The 27731-nt window shown below is 35.2% G+C and overlaps 2 protein-coding genes across 2 annotated transcripts; one reads left to right on the top strand and one right to left on the bottom strand.

The window, feature by feature from the left end:
- The first annotated feature begins 484 nt into the window (after nucleotides 1-484).
- Nucleotides 485-24678, top strand: LOC113856679 (nudix hydrolase 3). The gene is made up of 21 exons (XM_027488639.1): nucleotides 485-648; nucleotides 731-910; nucleotides 2528-2605; nucleotides 3077-3173; nucleotides 4761-4894; nucleotides 6815-6896; nucleotides 11948-12034; nucleotides 12355-12461; nucleotides 12863-13034; nucleotides 13347-13576; nucleotides 13680-13761; nucleotides 14924-14989; nucleotides 16144-16221; nucleotides 16320-16415; nucleotides 16824-16930; nucleotides 17058-17226; nucleotides 18770-18853; nucleotides 19425-19519; nucleotides 19607-19697; nucleotides 19793-19939; nucleotides 24182-24678. The coding sequence occupies exons 1-21, from the start codon at nucleotides 539-541 to the stop codon at nucleotides 24233-24235; spliced, it is 2346 nt and encodes a 781-aa protein (XP_027344440.1). The 5' UTR covers nucleotides 485-538; the 3' UTR covers nucleotides 24236-24678.
- Nucleotides 24679-25288: 610 nt separating this feature from the next.
- LOC113854132 (Werner Syndrome-like exonuclease) lies at nucleotides 25289-25939 on the bottom strand. The gene has a single exon (XM_027484998.1). It carries the CDS (start codon nucleotides 25922-25924, stop codon nucleotides 25289-25291), a length of 636 nt encoding a protein of 211 aa, XP_027340799.1. The 5' UTR covers nucleotides 25925-25939.
- Between the last annotated feature and the right edge of the window lie 1792 nt (nucleotides 25940-27731).

Raw genomic sequence — 27731 nt, 5'->3', positions numbered from 1 at the left:
GTTAAAATATATATTTAATCCTTATAATTAACATTCATTTATGAATTAATTTATATATTTAAAAAATTTATATTTAATTTTTATATAAGTATTTTATTATATTTTAATAATTGTCATTATAATACTCTCGGTTATAAGAACTAAAATGCGTAAACGATAATGATCAAATCATAACAAAGTACTTTTATATATATATAAAGCATAACTTTTCTAAATACAAGCACTGAATATATAATTTAACATAAACTAAAACAAATTGAGACTAAAATAAATTTTCTTTAAAAAAACTATTTTTTTTTAAATTTTAAGTCACATATAATCTCCAATATTAATTTAAAAGTTTATTCCACCAACTTTTACATGGCTAAATACTCTCTTAAGCCATATTTTCTATCAAAACAGTAAAAGAAAAAGTAAGTGAAAGTAGTTCACCCTTTCCTTAAGCAAGGCATTTCCCCCTATTTAAAATTCCATTTCCATAGTACAAGTTGAAGGGAAATTTGGCGTTGACTCACCAACTCTCACTCGGCGCAACGCAATGGCCGAAAAAGGCCATATTCAACCCTCTGAGACGCATAACCAACAAGCAGAAGAGTACCTCGACGTTCTCACCAAAACCGGTCACAGAACTGGCGTTTCCAAACCCAGGTAATCGTAAATTCGCGATCATTCTCATTCAACTCAACGCAATTCCTCAAAATCTTACACGACTATGCGTGTGTGTTTTTAGAGGAGACGTTCATCGCGATGGCGATTATCATCGCGCCGTTCACGTGTGGATATTCGCTGAGAGAACGCAGGAATTGCTTCTCCAACGACGTGCTTCGTGCAAGGACTCGTGGCCTCATCTTTGGGACATTTCCAGCGCCGGTCACATTTCCGCTGGTGATTCCTCACTCATCACTGCTAGGTACTCTCTTCCTTGTGAATTACCATTTCTGTCCCTGAGAGAGTGAACTATTTGACCTTGGACAAGTGAATTTGGTTCTTAACTTTGTTAACTGTGAATTTGGTGCTTGGTATTATGGAAAGGCAAATTTACTCTAACGCTTTTGACTAGCATTGGCCAATTTGATGTAGATTTTATGACTAGTATCGGTGTTTCAACTTTCATCGTGGTACTAATGTTTAGAAATAAGTTCTTAGTTTGCTTGTTTTTTTGCAATAATTATATTTTTCTGAATTTTTTATTATATTTATAAATGTATCTTAAAGCATCGTATCATAGGTTTTTCAAGAGAAGACGCATTGTTGTATCAGATACGATACGAATTGTATCTAACACCCATATTTTATATTTTATCTGTGTATCTTATAGGTTAGGACCAAATTGATTGAACGTTACTAAACGAAATTGATTGTCAAAGTTGCTAGTAAATTTGTTATTTCAGGAATCAAATTGATGTTTTTGGCATGTCAAAGACCAAGTTGATCATTGATGGACCGTTTGACATGTTCAGCTTAATTATTTTTAGAAGGAATTTTTTTTTTTTTTTTTTTGAAATCTTTCTTGAGAAGTTACAAAAATAATTTTATTTTGTTGTAATAAGTTGGTTTGAATGTGAATGGCTTTGATTAAGCCTTGTGATAGGAACTAGGTATTTTATTAAGAAGAATTAGGGATGAATCCCAATTACAAAACTAACACTGCTGAACTTCAAGGGCCTGCACCTCCCAATGCCATAAAGGCCTCAATTTCCTTTCACCAATTCCCCCTCCCTCTTTAATCTCCACTCTTATTTATAGGCAACATGCCTTGTTCAACTAACTCACCTAACTCACCTAACTAACCAACTAATGGAGATTAACTAAGTAATTTGTTTAGACAAACTATCAATGGAGTGACCTATCAATAATCCCCTCCCTAAAGCTTCACCTTGTCCTCAAGGTGAAGGATTACAGAACTCCAACTGGGTCCCACCATCTTGATTTTACTTCCCAAACGTTGTCTTGTATTCCTCCTACCTCTAACACTTCCCTTTCATCAAGGTCTTCTTCCAACAACATGACCCTTAATTGTTTATTCTTGTAAATGTGGTCCGGGAAAAATTTCTCATCACATCTGAAACAGTCTTTTTTGCTGTCTTTCATTATACTCCACTGCTGACAATTCCTTAAAATTTCTCCCCCTTCTACTAACTCCAAGATTTTCAATGGGTTTATTGAAAGAATTTATACTGGAATTATTCGTTGTTGTAGAATTCAAATTTGAATTGTTCAGTGTAGAAGACTCCACACAACCTTCTTTTCTAAAGCTTTCTTTAGCACTTCTCTTGGTACCCGATCATATGCCTTTTCCAAATCAATAAAAACCATGTGCAAGTCTTTTCTGCATATATAGCTTCTATTGTAGACTTTTCTGGCATAAAACCAAATTGAAATTGGGTATTGAGCTGAATATAGAAATTGAATTACTAATCAAAAGTCTCTAGTGTTGTTGTTATGATTGATTTTTCAGGAGGGAGCTGCATATAGAAATTGAATTACTAATCAAGTGTTAGTGTCATTGTTATGATTAATTTTTCAGGAGGGAGCTCGAAGAAGAGTTGGGTGTAACCCTTCCTAAGGATGCATTCGAATTGATATTTGTTTTCCTCCAAGAGTGGTAAGTGGTTTATGGTGTATTTCTGTATTTTTTTATTTTGTCAATAACTAAAAATATTAGGGCTCGTTTTGTTCTTTGTTTTTATTTTAGTTTTTAATTATAATATTATAATTATAATTGCATAAATGCTGCCTGTTTGCTTTCATTCTGTGTTCTATTTCCAAAATTTCCTTGGTTTTACAATTTACTTATCAGAAATTTAAAAATAGAATGTGAAGGTGACATTCTTATGATTATAATGAAAAGATATAAACTGAAAATTAAAAATTGAAAAAAAAAAAAAAACCTTCCTTTCAAGATAAGGGTTTTTTCAGACTTTAGAGGGGTCTATTTCACGTTTGCTTAGTTGATTTGAGTTTTTCATTTTATTGTGTGCATGTAGTATTTGTTATCTTCAACTATTACTGTGTCTTCGACTCATTTTATTTTATCTGCGGACTAGCTGATGTTAACTTTAAATATGGAATGCAGTGTCATAAATGATGGAAAATACATCAATAATGAATATAATGATGTGTATCTGGTAACAACTCTTGATCCAATACCTCTGGAAGCCTTTACACTTCAGGTGAGGATGTATAAGATATATTCAAATTGGACTTACTGGAGCTCTTTCAGAAACATAATACACCATGTTTGTTCAATTATGGAGCTATCGTTTATGGTTTTTCTTTATTCAGCAAATTTAGCTTGTTCTGGAAGTGCTAGATTTCAGTATGAAGGTCTGGCATTTGTGATCGTTGTATAGTATTTTATGATTCACTTATAATTTCAAGTTTATGCTTAGTAATTAATGATTTGAGCCTTGTTTTTAAATTTAAATTTTGAAAACTTGATTTCGTTTTTATTATTTCTCCTTGATACCTATTCTAGTTCTACATGAATTTATGCTTTTTTAATTTTGTTTCAACAAGCATATTTGGGGTAATCTATAAATTAAACTTTTGCATTTATAAGCTTATATTTAGACATATGTGTATTAAATGTGACACTATTTCTTCTTTCGCATGGGAATTACTTTTAAATATCTGGTGGAAGGAATGCTAGACCTAGGAGGAGCAAATTCCATGATTTTTCTAATCTAAAAAACAATATTTATTAACATCAGTAACATCAATGTCTAATATCATTTGTTTCAGCTGAACAATCTTCACACGATAAGAAGAATTATGCAGTTTGCAATAGATCATTCATAGTTATGTTTCACTTTGATTTATGTTTTTTTATCTGCTATATTCATTGAATTCCTTTAGATGCATTATTGTCATTATAATTCTCAGGGTATTAGTCTATAAGGCAATAATGAGTTGAAAGTAATGTAATATCTCTCTCTCTTCCCCAATGTTGCATGGATACGGGTACAGTACTGGTACCGGGTACACAGCATTTTTAAAAAAACTAAGATACGGGTACGTCGATTAAAAAAATATAAAAAATTATATATAAAATAAAAGCACACAAATTTTAATATATCATATATTATATAATATAAAAGAGGCATATATTTGTCCACAAAGATAATAAAACATTTTACAATACTAGATGCCGCCACTGCCGCTGGATGCCGAATGCTGGACACCGCTCTGCCGTTGCCGCTGGACACTATTGCTGCCGCTGGATGCTGCTGCTGCTATTGGACGCTGAACAACGCTGCTGCTGCAAGTTGAGGGTGATGGAGGTGGTTGGCTGGTTGCTAAGGTTGGAACTTGGAAGATTGATGGAGTTTTGTGGAGTTTCGATGCTGAGCAGAACTTGGGAAGTACAGGTTGGGGGCTGAAATTTGGAGGATGAACTGGGAAATGTTGGGAGAAAACGGGTCAAAATTTTGGCCTAAAATAAAACCTAATTGAACTGATATTTTTTTAAAATTTCTCAATTCTCCGTGCCCATTATCACACCCGACGTACCCAAAGACGTACCCCTTTTTTTTAATTTGTAAAATCTTTTGGGTACGTACTGGGTACTTACCCAGGCATACCAGCTGTGTACCCGTCCCGGTACCGGTACTTGAACGGAAATTAAGTACCCGTGCTTCAGAGCTCTTCCCATAAGTGATTCTATACAAATGATTGTTATTTGATGTGCTACTATAATTCCAAGCCTCTCCTTTACGCATTTCCTGATCTTTTATGAGGTGATCTTCATTCGTTGGCAGGAAACAGAGGTTTCTGCTGTTAAATATATCTCTTATGAAGGGTATAAAAGGTTACTAGCCAAAGAAGATTCAGACTATGTCCCTTACGATGTTAATGGACAATATGGTCAACTCTTTGATATAATCGAAAAGAGGTATGTGTTTTGAATGATGAAAAGCTTCTTAATTTTTATACGTGAAGTGAAACCTCTTTCATTATACAATCACTCTTGTAAAAATTATCATTATTCTGGTTTAGTTCCCATCATAAAACTTCACTCTTGGTAACACCATGTCTTTCTATTTTCTCCTATTAAAAAAAAAAAATTCAATAGAAAAGAAATGAAGTACAGCTAGAAATAAGAAAACATATCCTTTAAAACAGAATACAAGGAAAAGGAAAGAATTGAGAGTGCAACACTCCAATGCTATCTTTGGTGACAATTCTACTTGCTTTGTAGCTACCATAACAATTTAAAGTTTGAGATATTAATTGGGCTATAGGTGCTTCCAAGCTCATGATTGCTACTAGAACATAATTTTTTTCCCTTATCTTCTTGGAGTCGGGATTTTTCTTGTCTGCTTGGGTGTCTTTGGTCGCTTGGATTTTCCCTTTCTTTGCATGGGGATGATAGATTGCCAAGCTGTTTTGCTTAATTGATCGGGGTGGATGCTTCGTCCTGGTGCCTCAATTGGTTGTTTGAGGAGGCAGATTGTTGGCTCATAAGCATGCACAAATTCCAACACAGCTAATGTCCATATATATATATATATAGATAGATAGATAGATAAGCAAGATTAAGTTATTCTATTAGTAACTTTGACAATAGTTATTTTGTTTAACAACTCTTTATACATATTGAATTTTGTCAATCCAACTGTTGAATTTAAAAAGTCATATAACTCGAAAACTAATTAACAATTCACCGGACCAATTTATATTATGTCTAATATACATTTTTAAAATATAAGTAAATGTTGATTATGAAATTATATAGCTATGAACATCTAGTTTATCTAAAACTTGATATACATAATTAAAATGAACATATAATCTTATTTATAGGTTGACTTGACAGAATTCAATATTTATAAAAGTTATTAAGTTGAGTAACTTTTGTCAAAGTTACTTTACTCTTGGAGCTTCATCTTTGCATATATATATATATATGTGTGTGTGTGTGTGTGTGTGTGTGTGTGTGTATAGTAAAATGAGTCTTTATTATACAAGAGTGAAAAATAAATTTAGACTGTATAATTATACATGGATGATTAAGATTAAAAGATTTAAGAAGTCACATGATCACTTAAAGAAAGTCATATGACTTTTTAAAAATCTTAAATGATTTGTATGTTTTAATCCTCGCCATTCATAATGAGATCTAATGATTAAAATTTGTTTCTCCACTCTCACATAAAAATGGTCCTCTTATTTGATATGTCGCCTATATATATATATATATATATATATATACACGTGTGTGTGAATGTATATATGTATAAAAGAGACAAAAAGAAACTCAACTGAAGTTAAATATAAGCAACATAATAGAAAATCCAAATGGGTAATCAATAATCATATGTTCTTGTATGAATGCCTTCTTTCTATGACAAGGAGTGGAAAAAAGTGCTAAGAGACATTATTTTTAATATTTAGAATATATTTAAGGTGACTTATGTATATAGTTCATAAAATGTCCATTCATATTTAAGGTGTTGACTCAAGAATTCAAGTTATATGAAATTTTTGGTTCAAGTATTTGAGTTGACAACAAATACTTGTTTAATTGGACCCTAAGTGAGAAGTGTTTGACATGTGTTGTTGAAGTATTGGTGTTGGAAACACATCTTACACTCCGGCACCTCATGCAATGGGAGTGTCTGTGCTTTATAGCTTAGAAGTTGGCTTAGTAGGGTGTGTCAATGTTGTTTTTGGCAAGTTGAAGAGTAACCATTACAAATATAGACATTTCTCTCCTACTATACCAAGAAACAGCGGTACATGTGTTTACACTAAATTCTAACATTGATTATATGTTCATTTTGGTATTCTTTCATTTACATATTTGTTGAAGGTACAAGGAAAATACTGTAGCACGCAGTTTGACTCTTCAGAAGCAAATAAGTCGTTACGCTCCCATTTCCCTCAGTGCAGAGGTTGTTGTAATTTTTATTTGTTTTGGTTGTTATATTGTACTGACCTATATCTATCTACTGTTTATCTTTTAATTCTATTTGCCCCAGTACCTTTTGTCCATTTGGATAGCATAACGTTAAAGTATGTATTGTATTAGTATATTACAACCCTCTTTGAATACATCTCATTTCTGTCATATCACAATCCTCCTTGAGCTTGAATACAAATTAACCTTATTTTATGTCTGAAACTAAAGTGGTTTGTTTGACATAATGGGACCCTATGAATAAATGAAAAGAGTAGCTGTAATGTCTTTATATCAGTGTTCTTTGAGTGTTTTAGTTACATGTTTGGGGGTATTTCTGAGCTAATTCTGTCAGCTAGCATTTATCTGTCATTTCTGAGTTTTCAGCATATTCAAGATTGTTGATATGTAAATATAGTAATTAGGCATGATTGTTGATATGTAAATATAGTAATTAGGCATGATGTGTAATTATAGTAATTAGGTCAATGAAATAGCGTAATTACAGCAGGATATCAGGATTACCTTAATAATATGTAATTAATATAGATTCCCTTGTACATGTATAAATTCAGACCCTTGGGTCATATGCAATACACAGAAAACACATTAAGGTTTCAGACTTGATATGGTATCAAATTTAGGTTTCGATCTAACACCTCTTCCTCGATTGCTACAGTAACCGTGCTACAATACGGAGCCCTTTTCTGGCCCAGATCTCTGCCGCCGTTGACTTTTCCAGCCATCTAAGGCTGCGACCAGAACGGTCTTTTCGCCGGCGACCACCGTCCTGCGCATCAGTTTCACGCACCGCCATATTTTTGCCTGCGCATCTCTCTTTTTTTTTTTTTTTTTTGCGACCTCCCTGGTACGTTGTTATAGCCTTTTTCCTCTCTTCTCCTTCATCCCACAATGTCTACCTCTGACAGTGCTGCTGTGACCTTCATCACTGTGCCTTTGATACCTTGTGAGAAACTCCTCGGGGCTCCCAATTATTCCTCTTGGGCAGCAGCTGTTGAACTTTGGTTCCAAGGACAAGGCTGCTCTGACCATTTCACAACATAGGCTAAAGACATTGCTGCAGACAAACATGACCATTGGAAGCAAGTTGATGCCTCCCTTTGTAGTGTTCTCTGGTTCTCCATTGATACCAAACTGCAACAACAATACCGTCCATTTAAAACCTGCTATGAGATTTGGGATAAGGCCAAACGAGTTTATTCCAATCAAGTTCACTGTCTCTATACATTCATTGCCAACCTTATCTCTATCAAAAAACAGGACATGGATATGCAAACTTACTTAGGTAACCTTGACAGCTTAATGTCTGAATTTAATGCTCTTATGCCATTTACTAATGATGCAGAAAAACATGCCCAACAACGAAGCGAATTCTTCATGGTGCTTGCTTTTCACGGCCTTTCTCCAGAACTTGACTCTGTTCACAATCAGGTTCTTTCTAGCCCTACAGTGCCATCATTTGATTTTATCTCTGAGCAGTTACTACGCATGTCCACTCCTCAATCATTTGCAGCAACCCCACTTCTCACATCTCCTCTTGATTCCATTGCACTCTTGCTGAACTCCTTTCTTCCTGGCGGTCGTGGGAGGGGACGTGGTAACACCTATTCTCGTCTGCATCCTCGCTGTGCCTACTGCAAACGTTTTGGCCATCTTGAGGCTCAGTGTCACACCAAGGCCAGAGCCCAAAATCCTAGTGTGAATCTTGCTCACATGCCATCTCTAGCCCCTACCATATCCTCTCATATTCCTGTGCTTACATTAGAATACCAGGACTATCTCCGATACAAAGCCGCCATACAATCAGATTCACTTACCAACCCCCAATCCGCTCCACCAGTTGCCTCTGTAGCACAAGCAGGTACTCTTGTTACCTGCATTTCCCAGTCTCCATCCTTTGGTCTTTGGATTCTTGATTCTGGCGCCTCTGATCACATGTCTGGTAATGTTTCCCTTTTCTCACACCTCACTCATCTCGATTCTCTTCCTCCTGTCACTTTAGCTAATGGTTCTCAAACCAACTTCTCTGGCATTGGTAATACTAGGTCCCAGGTCTCTCCTTAGAGTCAATATTATTTGTTCCAAATTGCCCTTTCAATCTCATTTCCGTCAGTAAATTTACTCGGTCGTCCAATTATTCAGTTCTTTTCACTAATAATTCTGTTCTTGTGCAGGATTGGACTACCGAATAGACGATTGGAGTAGGATATGAATCTCGAGGATTGTATTATCTTACTGCATCGGCTCCGATTGCTTGTTCAACTATCGAATCCCCTGCTCTTTTTCATCAACGATTGGGTCATCTGAACCTTCAAAAACTGCAGATCATGGTTCCACACTTACCTAAAGCATCCACCATAGACTGCGAGTCCTATAAGTTAGCCAAACATATTCGAGCTACTTTTCCGAGTCGTGTCAATAACAGAGCTGTGTCTCCTTTTTATTTAGTCCATTCGGATATTTGGAGTCCGAGTCGTATTACTTCTACTTTAGGATATCAATATTTTGTCACTTTTATAGACGATTTTTCTCGTTGCACTTGGTTATTTCTACATAAAAATCGTTTCGATGTTTTCTCTACTTTTCGTTCTTTTGCTTCTGAAATACAAATCCAATTTAACAGTAAAATTAATATCTTACGAACTGACAATGCTTGCGAATACTTGTTACTGCTTTTCAATCTTTCTTGTCTGACCAGGGTATTCTGCATCAGTCTTCCTGTGCCCATACACCACAACAAAATGGTGTTGCTGAACGAAAAAATCGTCACTTAGTTGAAACAGTCCGCACTCTCCTCATCCACTACAAAGTACCACTCCGTTTCTAGGGAGATGCTGTCCTTACTGCTTGTTTTTTAATCAACCGCATGTCATCTTTTGTCCTCAACAATCAGGTACCTCATTCCATTTTGTTTCCTACACAACCTCTTTACTCTCTTCCTCCTCATGTTTTGGTGTACCTGCTTTGTCCATGACCTTTCTCCAGGACGTGACAAACTCACTGCCAAATCACTAAAATGTCTCTTCCTGGGATACTTTCGTCTTCGGAAAGATTATCGATGCTATTCTCCCGACCTTCGCCGTTACCTAGTCTCTGCTGATATCAGTTTCTTCGAAAGTTGTCCCTTCTTTTTCGCCTCTTCTGACACTACATCGCATGGGCATCTTGCGCTTCAAACATCACTTGTCCCTACATTTTCAGACCAAGGATCTCGGTCCTCTCAAATATTTTCTTGGTATTGAAGTTCCCCAATCCAGCCATGGAATTTCTCTCAATCAGCGCAAATACGCCCTTGATATTCTTACTGAAACTGGCATGCTTGACTGTCGTTCGACTGATTCCCCTATGGAGCCCAATATCAAGCTCCTTCCGGCTCAGGGGGAGCCTTTGAAAGACCCAGAAAGGTATCGACGCTTGGTTGGTAAACTCAACTATCTCACCATCATAAGACCAGACATCACCTTTGCCGTTAGTGTAGTCAGTCAGTTCTTAAACGCTCCCTATACCAGCCATTGGGATGCTGTTGTTCGCATTCTCAGGTACATCAAACATGCACCAGGCAAAGGGCTACTTTATCTGAATAAGGGAAACTCTGCTATTGTTGGCTACGCTGATGCTGATTGGACTGGATCACCATCAGATAGACGGTCTACTTTGGGATACTGTATTTTTATTGGGGGGAACTTAATTTCATGGAAAAGCAAGAAGCAGCACATTGTTGCTAGATCCAGCGCAGAAGCAGAATATCGTGTTATGGCTGTGACCACATGTGAACTTACCTGGCTAAAACAATTACTCCTACGACTTAAAGTAGGAGAGGTCGATAAGATGAAGTTAATTTGTGACAATCAGGCAGCACTACACATAGCATCTAATCCGGTTTTTCATGAACGAACCAAGCACATAGAAATTGATTGCCATTTTATTAAAGAATCGAGACAAGCTTTGTTGGCTCTAATGATCAGTTGGCAGACTTGTTTACAAAATCTTTAAGGGGGCCTCGAGTGGAATATATTTGTAACAAGCTTGGTGCATATGATTTGTATGCCCCAGCTTGAGGGGGAGTGTTGATATGTAAATATAGTAATTAAGCATGATTGTTGATATGTAAATATAGTAATTAGGCATGATGTGTAATTATAATAATTAGGTCAATAAAATAGCGTAATTACAGCAGGATATCAGGATTACTTTTATTAAGGTAATAATATGCAATTAATATAGATTCCCTTGTACATGTATAAATTTAGACCCTTGGGTCATATGCAATACACAGAAAACACATTAAGGTTTCAGACTTGATAAAGATAAAACTTGAATTTGTTCTCACCAAAAATAACATTGAAATATGAGAGTCAGCCAAATGTTGATTCAACCTGGTACTTAATCTTAGAGCTGAATAAAAAAGTCTTTATAATTCCAGAATTCTAGTATATTGGAACTATATGGTATTTGGTTCAGATTCTATGATTCCATTTGTTTGATGTTGGACATTGCACACCTTTCCATTGTTTTTCTAATTGTTTTGCATGGTCTAGAGATGGTATCCCTTTCAGACTTATCTTTCTTGAACTATTTACAAAATATATAATTTTGATTGGATTCTGTTATCTCTTGGCAACATTATGTTGATCCTGAATGATATTGGGAACGCTGCATCGCATTGTGTACTGAAAGCCCCATATCAAAGCATTAGCAGTAAATAGGTATAGAATAAAATATTTTATTGATTTATAGGCTAAAGGAAATTATAATATATTCACATTATGCACGTGATTGTCATGAGATGAATGATACTAGCAATTAATTCTCTGGAGTTTTTACATCAGTGAGATTAACTATGAAAGTTTTGGATGAATTTTTGTTGCAAATAAATTAATTAGAAGTGTCTTTTATGAGTGTTGAAGGTTATGATATATTATGATTGTGAGTTTATCAATCCTGGGACTATTAATAAGATGTTTATCCAAAAATTTGAGGTCCCCCTTCAACATTAAAAATAAATTTAATTTTTCATTCTGTCAGTTGACAGGGCTTACCGATTCAGACAAAGAGGCTCTAGGTTTTGTTGTCAAGGCTGCAACTGTTATGGACGAAATTTTTCATCTGCAGGTTGTTTACAATCCGTTTATGGCTTTATTTGTAATTTGTATGCATTTGTTTATGGACCTTGTCTGTATTTATTTTATGTTATATGTTCACTATGCATGTTCATATGAAGTATAAAAAATTCAATAGTAATTTCACTTTTAAACTTTTATCCAAGCAAATAATTTTTCATATGCATGTATTATGTGCCATGTAGCATGCTTGATAAGCTCCAAAAATATATTCTCATTTTTTAATTGTGATTTGTAGAGTAGAACCAAGACAATGGATATGTTCAAATGATAGTGTCCATTACTAAGTTTGTTTATTTATTTCCCTATCAGTCATGGTACAGTAATCCAGCTCTTAGAGATTGGTTGAAAGGGCATGCTGATACATCAGAGTTGAACAAGTTGAAATGGTCATATTATCAGATTAACAAGAGCCCATGGTAAGTATTTTCTTGACTATCTAATCTACCGGTTGAATGGTGTGTATAATAGATAGATAGGCAGGTTTAGGTAAATTTTTATGCCAGAAAATCATCCTGGACTTGAGACAAAAAAAATCCTATAATTTGGCTCATTTGCCCACTTTAGCATTTAGATTCCCACCAAAATCTGTTTTCTTAATCCATAGGATCCTTTAACAATCGTAGACCTGTTTTGACAATTGAAATTGCCAAGACCAAATGCTAGATGGTGTTCTTGACAGATATATGAACATCTGTCTGCCTTGAATAATGTAAATTGTTAGTTTTAAGAATATACAAGTAGAACTTACTTATTTTAAAGTGTCCCTTTTGTGTCCATGTACGTTGTTGTGTAATTATAATCTATTCATTGTTGGCAGGTCTTGCCTTGATGAAGATGAGGCATTTTTGACAACTGCAGATTCAGCAATAAGATTGCTTTCTAAAGCAACGAGGACAGTTAGAGATTGGAAAGGTTTGGAATACAGAGCAGCATTTCCCATGCTGAAACCAGATGGTGCTAATTTCTACCCGCCAGACATGGACAAAATGGTATCATCATGCTAAACATCTGTTGTCTAAACAACTGTGTTAGAGCATTTGTTAATTGTTACTTTAATTTCCTTATTTTCATTTTTATTTGTATAGATTTATTTCCCTGTAATTAGTTTACTTTTGTTTCTTGTAATTATGATTGCAAGATTATTTCCTACAAATACCAGGTCAGAATTAATTAGTCACCTGATATATATTCGTCATCTCTCTGTATACAAAGTTTAAGTGAAAAAATATATGTTCAGTTTACCTCATATTTCAAGAAATTGGTTGGAAAAATTGAAAATTGATAAATATTTTCTTTTGCAGGAGTTTGAATTATGGAAGGACAGTCTAGGAAAGGATCAACAGAAAGAGGCAACTGGATTTTTCAATGTTATTAAAAGGCACAGTGAATTTATTTTAGATTCTAATCAGTCCGATAACAAAGCAGGTTCTCATGATCTATATATAGTTCCTTACTCTGAAGAGTACAAGTCTCTTCTTGCAAAAGCTGCTGATTTATTGCATAAAGCTGGGGACATTACCAACTCACCAAGGTATGTTTTTTTTCAATCTACATTCATTATTAAGCAGTCACTGTTCCACTTCATGCTGAATACTACTTACAAATGGTGGTTAACTCATTCTTTCCTATTGTAGTTTGAAGAGGCTGCTACATAGCAAGGCTGATGCTTTCCTTTCAAATGATTATTATGACTCCGATATAGCCTGGTTGGAATTGGTTAGTCATTTTCTGTAGTTTACTATTTGCTACAGTAGTTATAAAGTTGTAGGCAAGTTGGTAAGATGCTCTGTGAATGCTGAATAATTTCTAGTTACTATCAAAAGAGCTCCATTATTTAAATATTCTATATAAAAAATTTTATGTAGTTGTATTGTTAGCTTTACTAATGTAAATGAGAGAGTTTATTCAATCACTGCTAATTCTTATCAGGATTTCATTTCATTGTGTGATGTGTACCTATTCTTCTAGTCATACACATAGACATGGACAAGCTATGCTACTTTCATGATACTTGGTCCTCTTTTCTTCCATATTCATTTCCCTCCTCTCTTGTATAACATTTTGTTAGTAAGTTAAATTTATTTCTTTCGTAAAACAAAAGAAAATAGCAAATATCATGATTGTTTCTCAACAACTTCTAATTGACTATATTCACAGATTTATTTAAGTCAAGGTTATCATTTTTATTTTTAATGTGCTAAAAGTATTATTAATGTTATATTGTTTTAACTCATTGCCAAATTGTTTTTAATAGGTGTGGGGGACGTCTTTTTTTCCTCCCACAAATCAGCAAGTAACAAATCTAATCCTTGGGAATTTTCTGCTGCTGAAGAAAATGTTGAGAAAATATCACTTAGGGATCATCTGAATCTATATATGACAATAATTCGTTTAATCTGGAAAAAAAGGAGTAATAGTAAAAAAATACCAAGGAACTTAGGCCTCTACTTATTAAATGGTCATTGCCCTAACATGTGATGAATCCCTTGCTTTATGCATATGTTTGTATATTTTAACACCCATCCACCTACACACCAACCCAAATGCTTTTACAGGAAAGAACCTCTATGTTGCTTCCCATTGATAGTTGATGGGACTATGAATCTGGTCATACAAATCACTAAACGGTCCTGCACATTCAATTTAGGAAACCCTTATCAGTTGAAAATTATGCTTTCTTGGATAGGCTTTTATTACCAGTAAGCAATATTGGGGAAAAAATAGGCTTTCTCTAATTTTAGCTTACTAGTATCCTTACCGTTATGTTTTTATTATAATAACAACAAAGCCTTAGCACACTTGTATCCTTTCTGTACTGTGATTTGTTGTGAAAATTTTTGGATCATAAAATTATTTTTTCCTTCTATTTTCTGTGCAGGACTCGAAGTTGGATGTTACAATTGGGCCATATGAAACTTATGAGGATAAACTTTTTGGATACAAGGTAATTCTCAACATTGAGGCTTTCTGCAGCTTATACAATTAAAGTCCTATGAAGGCTATGATTATTTTAAACTTAAATGTTCTTTTTATATTGGAAAAGTTAATGCATCTCAAAATTGTAGCGTATTACTATTGAATTAAGTTGTGTCATTACCAGCTAATTTATTAAAATATTGACAACCACAACAACAACAATTAAGCCTTATCCTACTAGGTGTGGTTGGCCACATAGATTACACAATGTCATTGAGTTTGGTCAAAAACCAAATTTTCTAAAATATTATTGACCATAATATCCCTTTTAATAATTTTCCCTAAAGTTCTTCTTGATCTCCCTCTACTTCTTTACTATGGATTAAAAGTCATGCCATCTACTATCTTCATTGGTGTCTCCAATGGCTTTATTTGCACTATTTAAACTATCTTAATTGATTTTCTGTCATCTTTTTCTCAATAGGTGTTTTTCAGTTATCGAGCTTCTTTTTTCAATGTTTGCTTTTAACCATATATTTGGATATCTATAATCATGATTCTCATTGGTTGAGCCTACATCATGGGATCTAATTTCTTCTTGTGACCTTTTCCTTTCCGATAAGCATTCATTCAAGAATGTACACCAGAGAACACACCAAAGCCAATAACTATGGGATTGAAAACTGATGCAATATATACTTACGCTCTTTATAAATAATAGGGAAAATCTGGCTCTGATTATAAATTGATTTTGAAACTGGTTTAAAACCAGTTTGATCAAAACTAAACCAGTTTTAGGAAAAGTAAATGGTTTGACATAACCAGTTTATAATTGGATTTGGTTTGGTTTTACACCAAACCAATCCATGCACACCCGTTACTTCAATCTTAGATCTGGTGATCTGTGTCAAGGCTTAGGTGTGTAAATTTGCTATGGAAGTGTATAGCAACTTTGTCCAGCCAGAGCTTAATGGACCAAGTTATGGTGCAATGAAGGTTAATGTATATCTTTGAATGCCATGTTCTGGGTTGAATTTCTAAACTCTTTTACACTATTATGAATAAACAAATATAAATTATCCCAATAATGTAAATTCAGTGATAACTTGCTGGCATTATCTCAGTTGAAAAGACCACTATCTTTGAGCTTATGAATCAGTAATTTCTTTGCAATTCTTTTAGGCTACCTTTGAAGCATATATTGGAATCAGGGACGATGAAGCAACAGCTCAACTGAAACTCTTTGGTGATAATCTACAGGTACTATGCTTCAAGCAATTTAATGTGTGAATAAGATCTGTAGTTTCTATTTTGTCTAAATTAAGTGCAACTGACGTCTCAAATAATTCTGTCTTAAGCTTCTGGAGGAAAATCTCCCAATGGACAGTGCATACAAATCAAAAGATGTGAATGCAGCTCCTATCCGTGTGATACAGCTTCTATATAATGCAGGGGTGAGTGTTAGGAATATTTGACTATTGAGTGTGAGTGTGTGTTTCTGTCTGTGTATAATTAAAGTAAGGAAAGATGCTTCTGAGTTCTGACAATAATTATCCAGTTTCTGTCAATTTTGAACTAACCTGCTGTTGAAAATACTGGTATAAAGCATGATTTAAATGGCAAGACCATTGGCTGCAGAGGAATGCTTTTGAAAATAAATAGAAACCTAATGACCAAAAAATGATGATTCTGTACCAATAATATTGTCCATGACATCTGGCTTAAGCAGTTATTGTGGTGGACGCAAAATTTCCCTATGTCCTTTCTAATAAAATTCACAAGGGGTTCTCTGTTGTAAATTTGCAATTCTGTATTTTGCTTAACTATGAAACTGGAAATTTTACATCTATGAATTATTTTAGGATGTCAAGGGACCACAGACTCTTGCTTTCAATCTGCCAAATGATGAGCGTATTGTAAAAGAGCAGGGATCATCAATGGTCATGCTTAAGAATGTTTCAGAGGCTAAGTAAAGTTTGACCCTAAAATATCTAGTTTGTTCAAGTTACAACTTACAACTTGTAAATGGGTCTCTTTTTGTTGCATATTTTCTAAATTGATATTTTATGTTGGGGAAACTTGCCAATTCTAAACAGGTTCAAGCATATTCTTCTTCCTATAGCAGCTGCCTGCATTGCAAAGGAGCAACAAGAACATGTAGATTTTGAATCATTCTTTACGCATACAATTTGCCATGAATGCTGCCATGGAATTGGACCACATACCATAACACTTCCTAGTGGTCGGAAGTCTACTGTCAGATTGGTCAGTTACACAATTTACCTCAATTGAGCAATTTATTTGATTGTTAAAACTCTGGTAGTAAGCTCACTAACTTAGTGATGATGTTAATATGAGCCACTAAATTCATTGTTGTATTTTATTATTATTGTTAAAAAGTTACTTAATGAGATATTCCGTGGACATAATGCAGTAGTATATCTTATCATATATTATCCTATAGGATTAGTTTCATTACTTTCCATTATCTCTTGGGATTGGTTATCATTTATGAAGCTTGGATGCCTCTCCTATTTCTCCTATTCAAAGTGCCGTGGTATGGAACATGTTTGTGACACTGACATGTGTTGGACACTTTTCATTTGGTGTTCAATTAGTTTTCTTTTTTGTTGGCTTAGACACTCGAAGTTGAGGAACACATTAATATTATTAATTTTGTTTTAGCTTTTAGAAAAGTAAAACAGAGAATATAATGCCTCAGTTTTTTATAATTTTTTTTTTTTTAAGAAGCTTATTATCATAGTAAAAATGTTTAACTTAGAAGTTGGTTTGAGAAGGTGAATACTCTTATCTTGAAAGATATGGTTTCATCTTATTTTAGGAGTTAGTTTTGAAAGCGATCAAATGCCACATTACATTGTAAAATGATGCCTCTTAATTTTCTTTTGTGAGGTTCAATATCATAGGAAAAAGTTGAGTATACACGAGAGTACAAAAATTATTTTTGATTTAGATCTTTTGTTCATGTTTCATTTCATTTGAGTCTTTCTGTCTCTTTCTATCACTCTTCCCTACAAAGTGTCATATTTTGGACATGAGCTACTTTAGTGTTCATGTCCTTGTAGTGTACATATCTGTGTCAGAGTTCGTGCTTTGTAGGTTATTTTTGGGAGGCTTATTATAAGTATAAATAAGGTTTAGTGCCCTAGGTTTATATACAAATTTATACACATATAATACATTTCATTATGTAGGAATAATACTGATCTATCCTAGCCTTTCTAATTTATGGCTTTTGAAGTCATTTTTCACTAAACCTCCTATGTTCACAGACTTCAACAAAAAATATTTGCTACGTGTAAAAACTAATACCCAATCAGAATCACTCAGGACTCTTCATATACATGTTACCTTTTGCTTTTTAGGGCACTATTGTTCTTACTATTTGGTACATTATTAACTGCATGCTCTCCTATGTCGTTGATAACCAAGTGCCTCACTCATGTTATTTCCTTAAGAGCCTCTGCATTCCTTGGGTTTGCTACTTTCCCTATTTTGTCCACAATCTCACACCAGATCTCGATATGCTTTTGGTTTAGTCTAAGTGTGTATTTCTTGGTTATATCAGCCTTAAAAGGTTATGATTGTTTCTTCTTAAATATTTGATGTTATATCGCACCTTCCTATCTGTTGATGTCAACTCTTGTGCATTCAGTAATTTGTTGGATGGCATCAATCAAATAATGAGAAGCATCTTAAGCTTAGAAAATTACTATTGTGTGTATACTTCCTTGCTTCAGTCTATTTGTGTATAATATTACCTGCAATATCTTACCTTTTGATACAGGAATTACAAGAATTTTACTCAGCTCTGGAAGAAGCAAAAGCCGATATAGTTGGCCTTTGGGCGTTGAGATTCTTAATATCCCAGGTAATTATTTACTTTTTTTTTTCTCTTGGGGAAGAAATATGAGTTTATTAAGGGAAAGGAATTGCAATGCAGGAGGGTTGGGAGTCCTCCTAGATTGGGGAAAGTCAATAAAAGGAACCTGAACAGAAAAGGAAAAACCATAAGCTCAACTATGGTCTCAATACGTTGGAGTTTCTAAGAAAACCCCTTAAAAATTTGCAAACACATAATAGTTTCTTAAAAGTCTTATTTGCACTCAAGGCAAATGAATTGTAGACAAACACTGCAGAATTCCATTATACTTTTCACTTAACTATAGTAAACATCTAGTAGGGACTTGAGAGGACAAACACTATTTTTGACAATTGAACCACATGAGAACAAATTACCATATTTTGTTAACTTCAAATATTAACTATGCTTTACATATGACTTGTTCTGCTCTATGCTTTTGAAGTGTCTTCAACTCTTAATCACTTGCTAACTGAGTAGTTTCTGTGTTATGTTTTATGTTTGACTTACATTTTCTAGACTACTGTTTGAGGCTTACAATTGATGCTAATGTCATTTATTGTCTCTGTGATTTTACCAGGACTTGCTTTCCGAAAGTTTATTGAAGTCCATGTATGTTTCTTTTCTTGCTGGATGCTTCCGGTCAGTACGTTTTGGTTTAGAGGAAGCTCATGGGTGCGCTGCCTAGCTATGCATTCTTCTTTCATCTGGTGTTTATTGTTATGATATGATTTGGCATCTAAATCTACTGCATATTGTCAGTAAAGGACAAGCATTGCAGTTCAACTGGTTATATGAGAAAGGAGCCTTTGTATTGCATACTGAAGACACAGTTTCTGTTGATTTTTCCAAGGTATTATTGCTTCAAGACACACTATCTTGGTCCCTCCATCTTGAGTTTGCTTGACCCTAAGATGGGTACTATTAATTATATTTCTCTTCCACAAGATTGAAGGAGCAGTTGAAAGCCTAAGCCGGGAGATCCTTACCATACAAGCCAAAGGCGATAAAGAGGCCGCTGGTTTTCTTCTTCAGAAATACTGTGTGATGACAGAACCACTGAAAGTTGCTCTAAAAAAGTTGGAGAATATTCAGGTATAAATCTTTAGACCACAGAATTCTGTTAACTTTTGTTGCGATAAGATGATGACTACATTGTAGTGCCTAATGAAGTGCTTGTTCTTCACACACTTCTATGGCTTTGCAAGTCATTTTTCTTGCATAGGCTTTTTGGAGTGCCTAATGAACCACTGTTAACTTTTTGGAGCAGTCCTAATACTGTTCATAGGCTTACATTACATGTGTGCAACTTTGCAACTCACTTCCCTTAGGATAAATGATAGAGCCTAATTCCAGATTGGTCCTATTGAGCCATTGGCCCATGAAACAAAGTCATTCCCTAAGAAATTGTTAGTGTACTCACAGAAGAAAAGAGAAGGAGCTGACGTGGCATGAGAGAAGGGGGTGCGGGCAGTTAGAGGAGAGAGAGAGAGTGGGATATCCATATCTTTCTATTATTTAGGGAAGGATGTGAGGTTGTGGAGGGTGTGCTGTTTTTCTGATATCTTGGGTAGAGGAAACTTAGTGGTTTCTCTATTAGGAGCATTGCCCTGGACAGTAAGGAGTCATCCTTCTTGCTGTATTTCTTCTTTTGTCATTAATTAAGGATCAAAGTCTATTTTCTTCTTCAATTCTCTGTTTCACTTTTATATTTGTTGCTTGGGAACGTATTATATGGTTCGACCTGCCGGATTCATTGGATCATTGAATGCCAACAAAGAAAAAAAGAGGACAAGCAAAACCAGCGGAAGAAATGGAAGCGAGGTTGGGAAAGGTAGAAGGAGAATTGGATAAAATCAGAAACACGATGGAAACCATACAACTTCAAGCAACACAAAGCCAGTCAATCATTGATGCTATGCGGAAGGAAGCAGTTGAAAACCAGGCAAAACTTGTCAAAACCTTGAGAAGGGAGGCAGCGGAGAATCAAACGAGACTGGTGGAATTAATGACAAAAACTTTGAGTAAACGCACTAATGTGGAAGGGGAAAACTCCATGGGAGGAAGGAAGTCTGCAAATTCGAAGGGAAACGTTTATTGGGGCATGTCAGGATCAGGCCTGAAATCTTTGGAAGGTGAAGCTCTGCATGAATTTCGTCAATCCGTTAAGAAAATTGAGTTACCCTTGTTCTACGGGGAGGATCTGTCAGGATGGATTACTCGAGCAGAAATTTACTTCAGAGTACAGGAGACCAACGAGGAGGTAAAGTTGAACTTGGCTCAGATTTGTATAGAGGATGGAACACTCCATTTCTTCAATGCGCTGTTAAATGATTATGAAGATCTCGCATGGAAAATTTTGAAGGAGTTGCTCCAGCGCTGCAGTGGATTGGGTGAAAGGAGTATGTTTGAGCAACTCACCTTTTTACAAAAAACAGAGGGTGTAGAGGAGTATATCGAGCAATTCGAGTGTTTAGTGGCTCAGGTTCTGAGAATGGAAGATGAACAATATTTCGCCTTCTTCATTCATGAGTTACAGGAAGAAATTCGCTCACGATTGAGGAGTCTTCATACCGCAAATCCATTGAGTAGAGGAAGAATGATGAATACTGCGCAAGTTGTGGAAGTGGAACTATCATCGCGAAGGTCTATTTGGCAGGGAAGACGAGACATGCGTACAGGGGGATCATCAAATATGGGTCTCAAAACCCATTTGAATGTGATGGGTCGAACTGGGTCACGAATTTATGGTTCAGGGGTGGAATGAATGGGCCTGGCCCAAATGCTAAGGATGAGGATGGTGAAATAGCAATAAAACATGGAAGATAGCAAAGTTCATCAAGGACTACGGTAAAATAGCAAAGTCCCTCACTGAACTCACTAAGAAGAATGGATTTGGGTGGAATGATAAGGCGCAAATGGCCTTTGAGGAGCTTAAGAGAAGAATTACAACTGCATTAGTGCTAACTCTACCTAACTTTGAGGTAGATTTTGAATTGGAGTGTGATGCCTTAGGTATGGGAATTGGAGTAATCCTAATGTAGAACCGCAAACCAGTAGCATTCTTTAGCAAGGCCCTGGGTAGTCAAAACTTAGCCAAATCTGCGTATGAGAAAGAGTTAATGGCAGTAACTTTAGCAATAAAACATTCCCTATCTGGGAGAAGGTTTAAGGTATATTCATATCAAAAGAGTTTGAAACAATTGCTGCAACAAAGGGTTACGTTAGGGAGTCAACAAAATTGGCTTGCAAAATTGCTTGGGTATGATTTTGAGATAGTATACAAACCTGGTTTGAAGAATAAAGGGACGGATGCACCATCAAGAATTATAGGAGAAACAGAATTCAGGGCATTAATGTACATACCTGTGTGGTTAGATTGACAAGAGGCCATAGCCGAAGTACATGCTGAAGACAAATGGAAGAAGATCATTGAAGCTCTGCAGCAAGGAAAAGAGGTAACTCCAGGGTTTACCTACAAACAAGGTATCCTGTTTTGTAAGGATAGAGTAGTAATTTCAGAGAAATCTTCTTGGATCTCCAAATTGTTAGAAGAGTTCCATGCGACCCCATAAAGGGGGCACTCTGGATTTTAATGTACTTATAGAAGGTTAGCTGCAAACTTGTATTGGAAGGGTATGAAGAATGACACCTTGGAGTTTGTGCTAACTTTTGATACATGTCAACAGCAGAAGTATATGACTACTGCTCCGGGGGGGACTCTTACAACCTCTCCCTCTTCCAGAAAAGGTATGGGAGGACATTAGCTTGGATTTTATAACCCAGGTCAAACGGATTTGAAGCTGTCTTGGTTGTAGTGGACAGACTGACTGAATATAGTCACTTTATTCCTCTCAAACACCCTTACACTGTGCGAACCATTGCTGAGTTATTTGTGAAGGAAGTGGTAAGGCTACATGGGATTCCAAATTCGGTGGTTAGTGATCGAGATCCCCTGTTTATGAGTTTTTTTTGAAAGAAGTTCTTCAAGAGGCAGGGAACGTCGCTGAAAATGAGTACAGCTTACCATCCCCAAACGGATGGCCAAACTGAAGTCACAAATCATTGCTTGGAGACCTACTTAAGGTGTTTTATTACCGACTAGCCTAAAGGGTGGGTTATGTGGCTTTCATGTGTAGAATATTGGTTCAATACTAATTTTCATTCGTCAATCGAAACTACCCCATTTGAGGCAGTCTACGGACAAAAACCTCCTGTGATGGTGAGATGTGTTCAAGGAGAAATCAGGGTGGAAGCAGTGCAAAGGGAGCTCTTAGACCGTGATGAAGCATTGAGGAAACTTAAAAATCATCTAGTAAGAGCTTAGGAGAGGATGAGTTCCAAGCTGACAAGCATAGACAGGGGAGAAGCTTTGAAAAAGGGGACATGGTATTCTTGAAGTTAAAACTGCATAGACAACATTCTGTTGAGGCAAGAATCAGTCCAAAATTGAGTGCTAGGTACTATGGACCTTTTGAAGTCTTAGAAAGGATTGGAGAAGTTGCATATCGCTTGAAGCTGCCCCCGTATAGAAGAGTACACCTGATATTTCATGTCTCTTTGCTCAAAAAAGCAATAGGGAATTACAAGGCTGAACCCAAATTACCAACTGGCTTGGAGGATGATAGAGCAGAAATAAATGAACCCGAAGCAATACTTGCTACACAAAACATACACAAAAGGGAGAACAAGGTTCAGTGGCTGGTACTTTGGAAAGGAAAGACTAGAGAGGAGGCTACATGGGAAGATGCCTTAACAATTAGAAGCCAATTTCTTGAAGTATGTCTTGAGGACAAGACAGCTATTGAAGAGGTGGGGGGCAATGATAGAGCCCAATTCCAGATTGGTCCTATTGAGCCATTGGCCCATGAAACAAAGCCATTTCCTAAGAAATTGTTAGTGTACTCACGAAAGAAAAGAGGAGGAGCTGACGTGGCATGAGAGAAAGGGGTGCGGGCAATTAGAGGAGAGAGAGAGTGGGATATCCATATCTTTCTGTTATTTAGGGGAGGATGTGAGATTGTGGAGGGTGTGCTGTTTTTCTGATATCTTGGGTAGAGGAAACTTAGTCGTTTCTCTATTAGGAGCATTGCTCTGGGCAGTAAGGAGTCATCCTTCTTGCTGTATTTCTTCTTTTGTCATTAATTAAGGATTAAAGTCTATTTTCTTCTTCAATTCTCTGTTTCACTTTTATATTTGTTGCTTGGGAACATATTAATAAATTTCACGTTTATAAATTCTCCTACATTATTCTCGTAAGACATTATTCTTTCACATGACCTGCGAGTTTGAAATATCACAAGTCTAATTCTGTGTATATTGTATTTTCTAACCTAGGTACCTGTTGATGTAACTCCTACCTTTCCCATTGCCTACAAAATATTGCAATGAAGGCATGAGAACCAAGGTGCAAAAATTTCGTTGCTTGCCGTCGTCTTTGCATCAGCCAGGAAAATTTTATCCAAACAATCTTTGCGCTAGTTGTTTACAATGAAATAAGGGAATACTTATTTCTGTTTAGCCTTGATTGATTCAAATTGAAAACAATCTGTCATAGAGGGGAGTTTTAAACGTTGTCTTAAATTATAATGTTACTATGCTATTGATGAGTGGCTCAACTGGCGGCATGAGGTTTTTTTATTTCATTCTTGTTGATGCTCCTTTGTTGGTAGGACGTGAGAAAGTGTAATATTCTCGTCCTTAACAAGGGTTCATATTTTGATCTTGAGATAGAGCGACATCTTACCTACACTTGTTTCATCAAAAAAGGAAATTGTGTAAAACAATAAAAAAACTATAATTAATTATCTTTATCTAATAAAAACATTCTTTTCCAAATTCGATTTAGTTAATAAGTAAAAAGCATAGTTGAAATCTATACATAGATCTGTCAACAATCTGCACGGTTGAACATAAAATAAACTCAGTTCAAGCCTTTAAGTACTAACCTTATCTTTCTTCTTCACTTAATCGTTTTAACACTTATCACCCTTCTATTTTTTTCTTTCCTTAATTTTGTATGAAAATTTCTGGTGCATATGCACAAATAATAAGTCCTTATTAACCTGAGATTTTAGGCCGATGGTTATGAAAAGTGAGAGTTGCCTTTGTTAAAACAATAGAAGCCTGTTAGCATCCACCTTTGTATAGGAGATGTATCAAACTAAGGGGGTTATTAATTAAGATATGCACTTAATAAAATATGTCCTATTAATTACCAAGCAATAACATTAATATATCACACTTAAAATTTTCGAATACATAAATCACAATAAATACCAACATTGCTATTTACTACAGAGTCAGCAGCTAGCACTACACACGTAGCATCCATGCCAACCCCAGATAACAGAAAAACAGTCTACCACAATATATGATGATGGCAAACATATTCACCTGAAGTCTACCATCTATTAATATTCTACAATATTCTATGAATTATGATTACCACTTGCCAGAAATCATCCACTTCCCCAACCTATAGGAGTAGTATGCATCAACACAAGCATACTTCACTTGAGCACAAGTAAGTTCCTTGACCTCCCAGTTACTTAAGGCAACATGTTTTGGCTTCTCCATATCTTCTCCAGTAAGTAACTCCACCAAAGTCTTCAGCCCCGCCCTTCTGAACTCCTTTTGACCGAACTCCTCAGCTGCCATTGCTGCAACATCTGCAAAATATGCAACCTCTAGCCCATAATCTTCCTCGAGCTTCTTCGCATCGCCAGATATTTTCACTCCAGTGTAAGTTATGTTTGGGTTCTCCAGGGCCATGTAAAGGCATCTGGGAATAGAGGAAGCTTGGTAGAGTTGGAAGATGAGGCAACAGTTCTTAATGCAAAGTTGTATGATGGCAGCAGGGTTCGTAACACCACGGGTAAAACTCGGTCGCCATTCAATGTCAAGGCCAACAACCTTCCGCTGACGCCTGTTTGGGGCTTGAAGATGGTCTTCGATCCACGAAGAAAGGACAGTGCGAGATGAGGTGACTGTGGTTGTGATAACGCGGCGGTTGATGGTAACTGCATAAACATTTGTTGATCTTTTAGGGGTATGCAGTTTCTCAATACGAATTCCCATTAGTTTTGTTTCTAAGTAAAGAGAAGATGGCAGGTGATGAATGTTACTAGGGAACTTGATGTCTTTTATGGATGGTGGTGAAAGTTGAAGAGCTAAAAAAGTTACGTTGTCAATAATTGTAAAGTAAAGTTGGATAAGATGGTGGGGACATATATGAACTGACTAATTTTGTTTGTTTCTTTTGTTATCGGGATGGAATTTATTTGATTTTAACGGTCCAATGATGTTATGTTGACGTAAAAGGGTTTCATAAACAACTTGCAAGAGGTGTATGAAATGAAATTGTTGCCTAATTCTAATCTAGTTGATTCAGAAGTTTGTTATGCTGCTGTAAACATTTTTCCATGCTAGCGGAATTTCTTTATGCTTATTTATACAATGATTGAGAACAGAGGTTAAAGATTCATTTTAGATTGATTAATATCCCTAAAATAAGTAATTTGACTAAAAAAGTACTCAAAATTTAAAATTTAAAATTTTAGTCTTTAAAATTAATAATCATCAATTATATTAATTTTTGTGATTAGAGGTTAAAATTAAGTATTAAAATTGATTATTTGTTACTTGAAATGACCGTTCATTTTGGATACAAAATGGTATCGTCTTAAAATATTTTAAAAATAGTTTATTTTTATATATGATTTTTAACATTTTTGAATAAGAAAGTCTTATTCATCTTTTGTTTTGTTTTGTTCCGTAACATCTTTTTCTTTCGACTACTCTTGTAATATATCACGAAATGTAGGAATGATCAAACCAACATCTCTAGTAATATGTTTGAGAAAAATTGTACAATCTCTCCCTTATTAGCCTTAAAGTGGTTATGAACTACAAATAAATCATTGTAAGGAATACAAGGGTATTTGTTGTCCTACATATGAGACTTCTTTCAATGAATCGATCATGATTAATTATCTGTTTATAGATTTGAGACTTGAACATGGTGATGCAACTAAAAAAAATTAAAGATAAAAGACTTTGCAGCGTGAATGTCATTATAGTGATAGTTAAAGAAAAGAAAAAGATGTTATAAAAGAAAGTAAAGTAAAAGAAAGACTTTATTGCTTAAAAAATGTTAAAAGTTAAGAATTAAAATAAATTATTTTTTAAAAATTTTAAAATAATATTTTTTTATGTTGAGAATAGACTGTCATGTGTTATTTAACATCTCTTAAGAATAAAGATTAACATGAATATTGATTATTAATTTTAGAAAACAAAATTTTAAATTTAAAAAATTAAACAACATTACATATTTCAAAGAATAAAGTAACAGTTTATTAATTATAATTAACAACCAAACAAATTGGGATAACATGACTATTATAGCAAAAGTGGCGGTCAATATAAATTTGGTATCACAAGTGGCCATGAACCGAAATTAGCAGCAGCTGTTAAAGACAATAACTGGGAAGAAGGAAAGTTGGATAAGACTTGATGGGGCATATTTTGTCACAGGATAGTACTAGTAGTAGCCTATCAGAAGAAACAACTTCTCGTCTAAGGAGGAAAAAGTTGAAAAGCATTTGTTGGGTTACTGTTTTAGTATAATTTATAAAAGGAACAGATAGACTTCTTTTAATTGTATCCAAAACATGTCTTTTTAAATAAAATATATAAATTTATTTTTTGATGTATAAATTAATAATTACTTTTCTATTTTTATTTAATTATAAGGTTTATAATAAGATATAAAATATAGCAAAAGTGGTGGTGGATGTCAAAGTGGTGGCTTGCTCGCTTTGAATGTGCCCTACCCAAATGCTCTTCGTAAACAGAGACTATAATTTCACAAACCCCCTTGCCT

The sequence above is a fragment of the Abrus precatorius genome, unplaced genomic scaffold (assembly GCF_003935025.1).
Source record: "Abrus precatorius isolate BTA unplaced genomic scaffold, Abrus_2018 Scaffold11, whole genome shotgun sequence".
NCBI lineage: Eukaryota > Viridiplantae > Streptophyta > Magnoliopsida > Fabales > Fabaceae > Abrus > Abrus precatorius.
This window is presented reverse-complemented; position numbering and strand designations above follow the sequence as displayed.

Excerpts from the sequence above, each read along its gene's own strand:
- LOC113856679 (XM_027488639.1), top strand. The coding sequence starts at position 539 with ATGGCCGAAAAAGGCCATATTCAACCCTCTGAGACGCATAACCAACAA. Across the intron at positions 12,462-12,862 it reads CAGATTAACAAGAGCCCATG|GTCTTGCCTTGATGAAGATG; the intron begins GTAAGTATTTTC and ends CATTGTTGGCAG. Across the intron at positions 17,227-18,769 it reads GGAAGTCTACTGTCAGATTG|GAATTACAAGAATTTTACTC; the intron begins GTCAGTTACACA and ends CTTTTGATACAG.
- LOC113854132 (XM_027484998.1), bottom strand. The coding sequence starts at position 25,924 with ATGGGAATTCGTATTGAGAAACTGCATACCCCTAAAAGATCAACAAAT.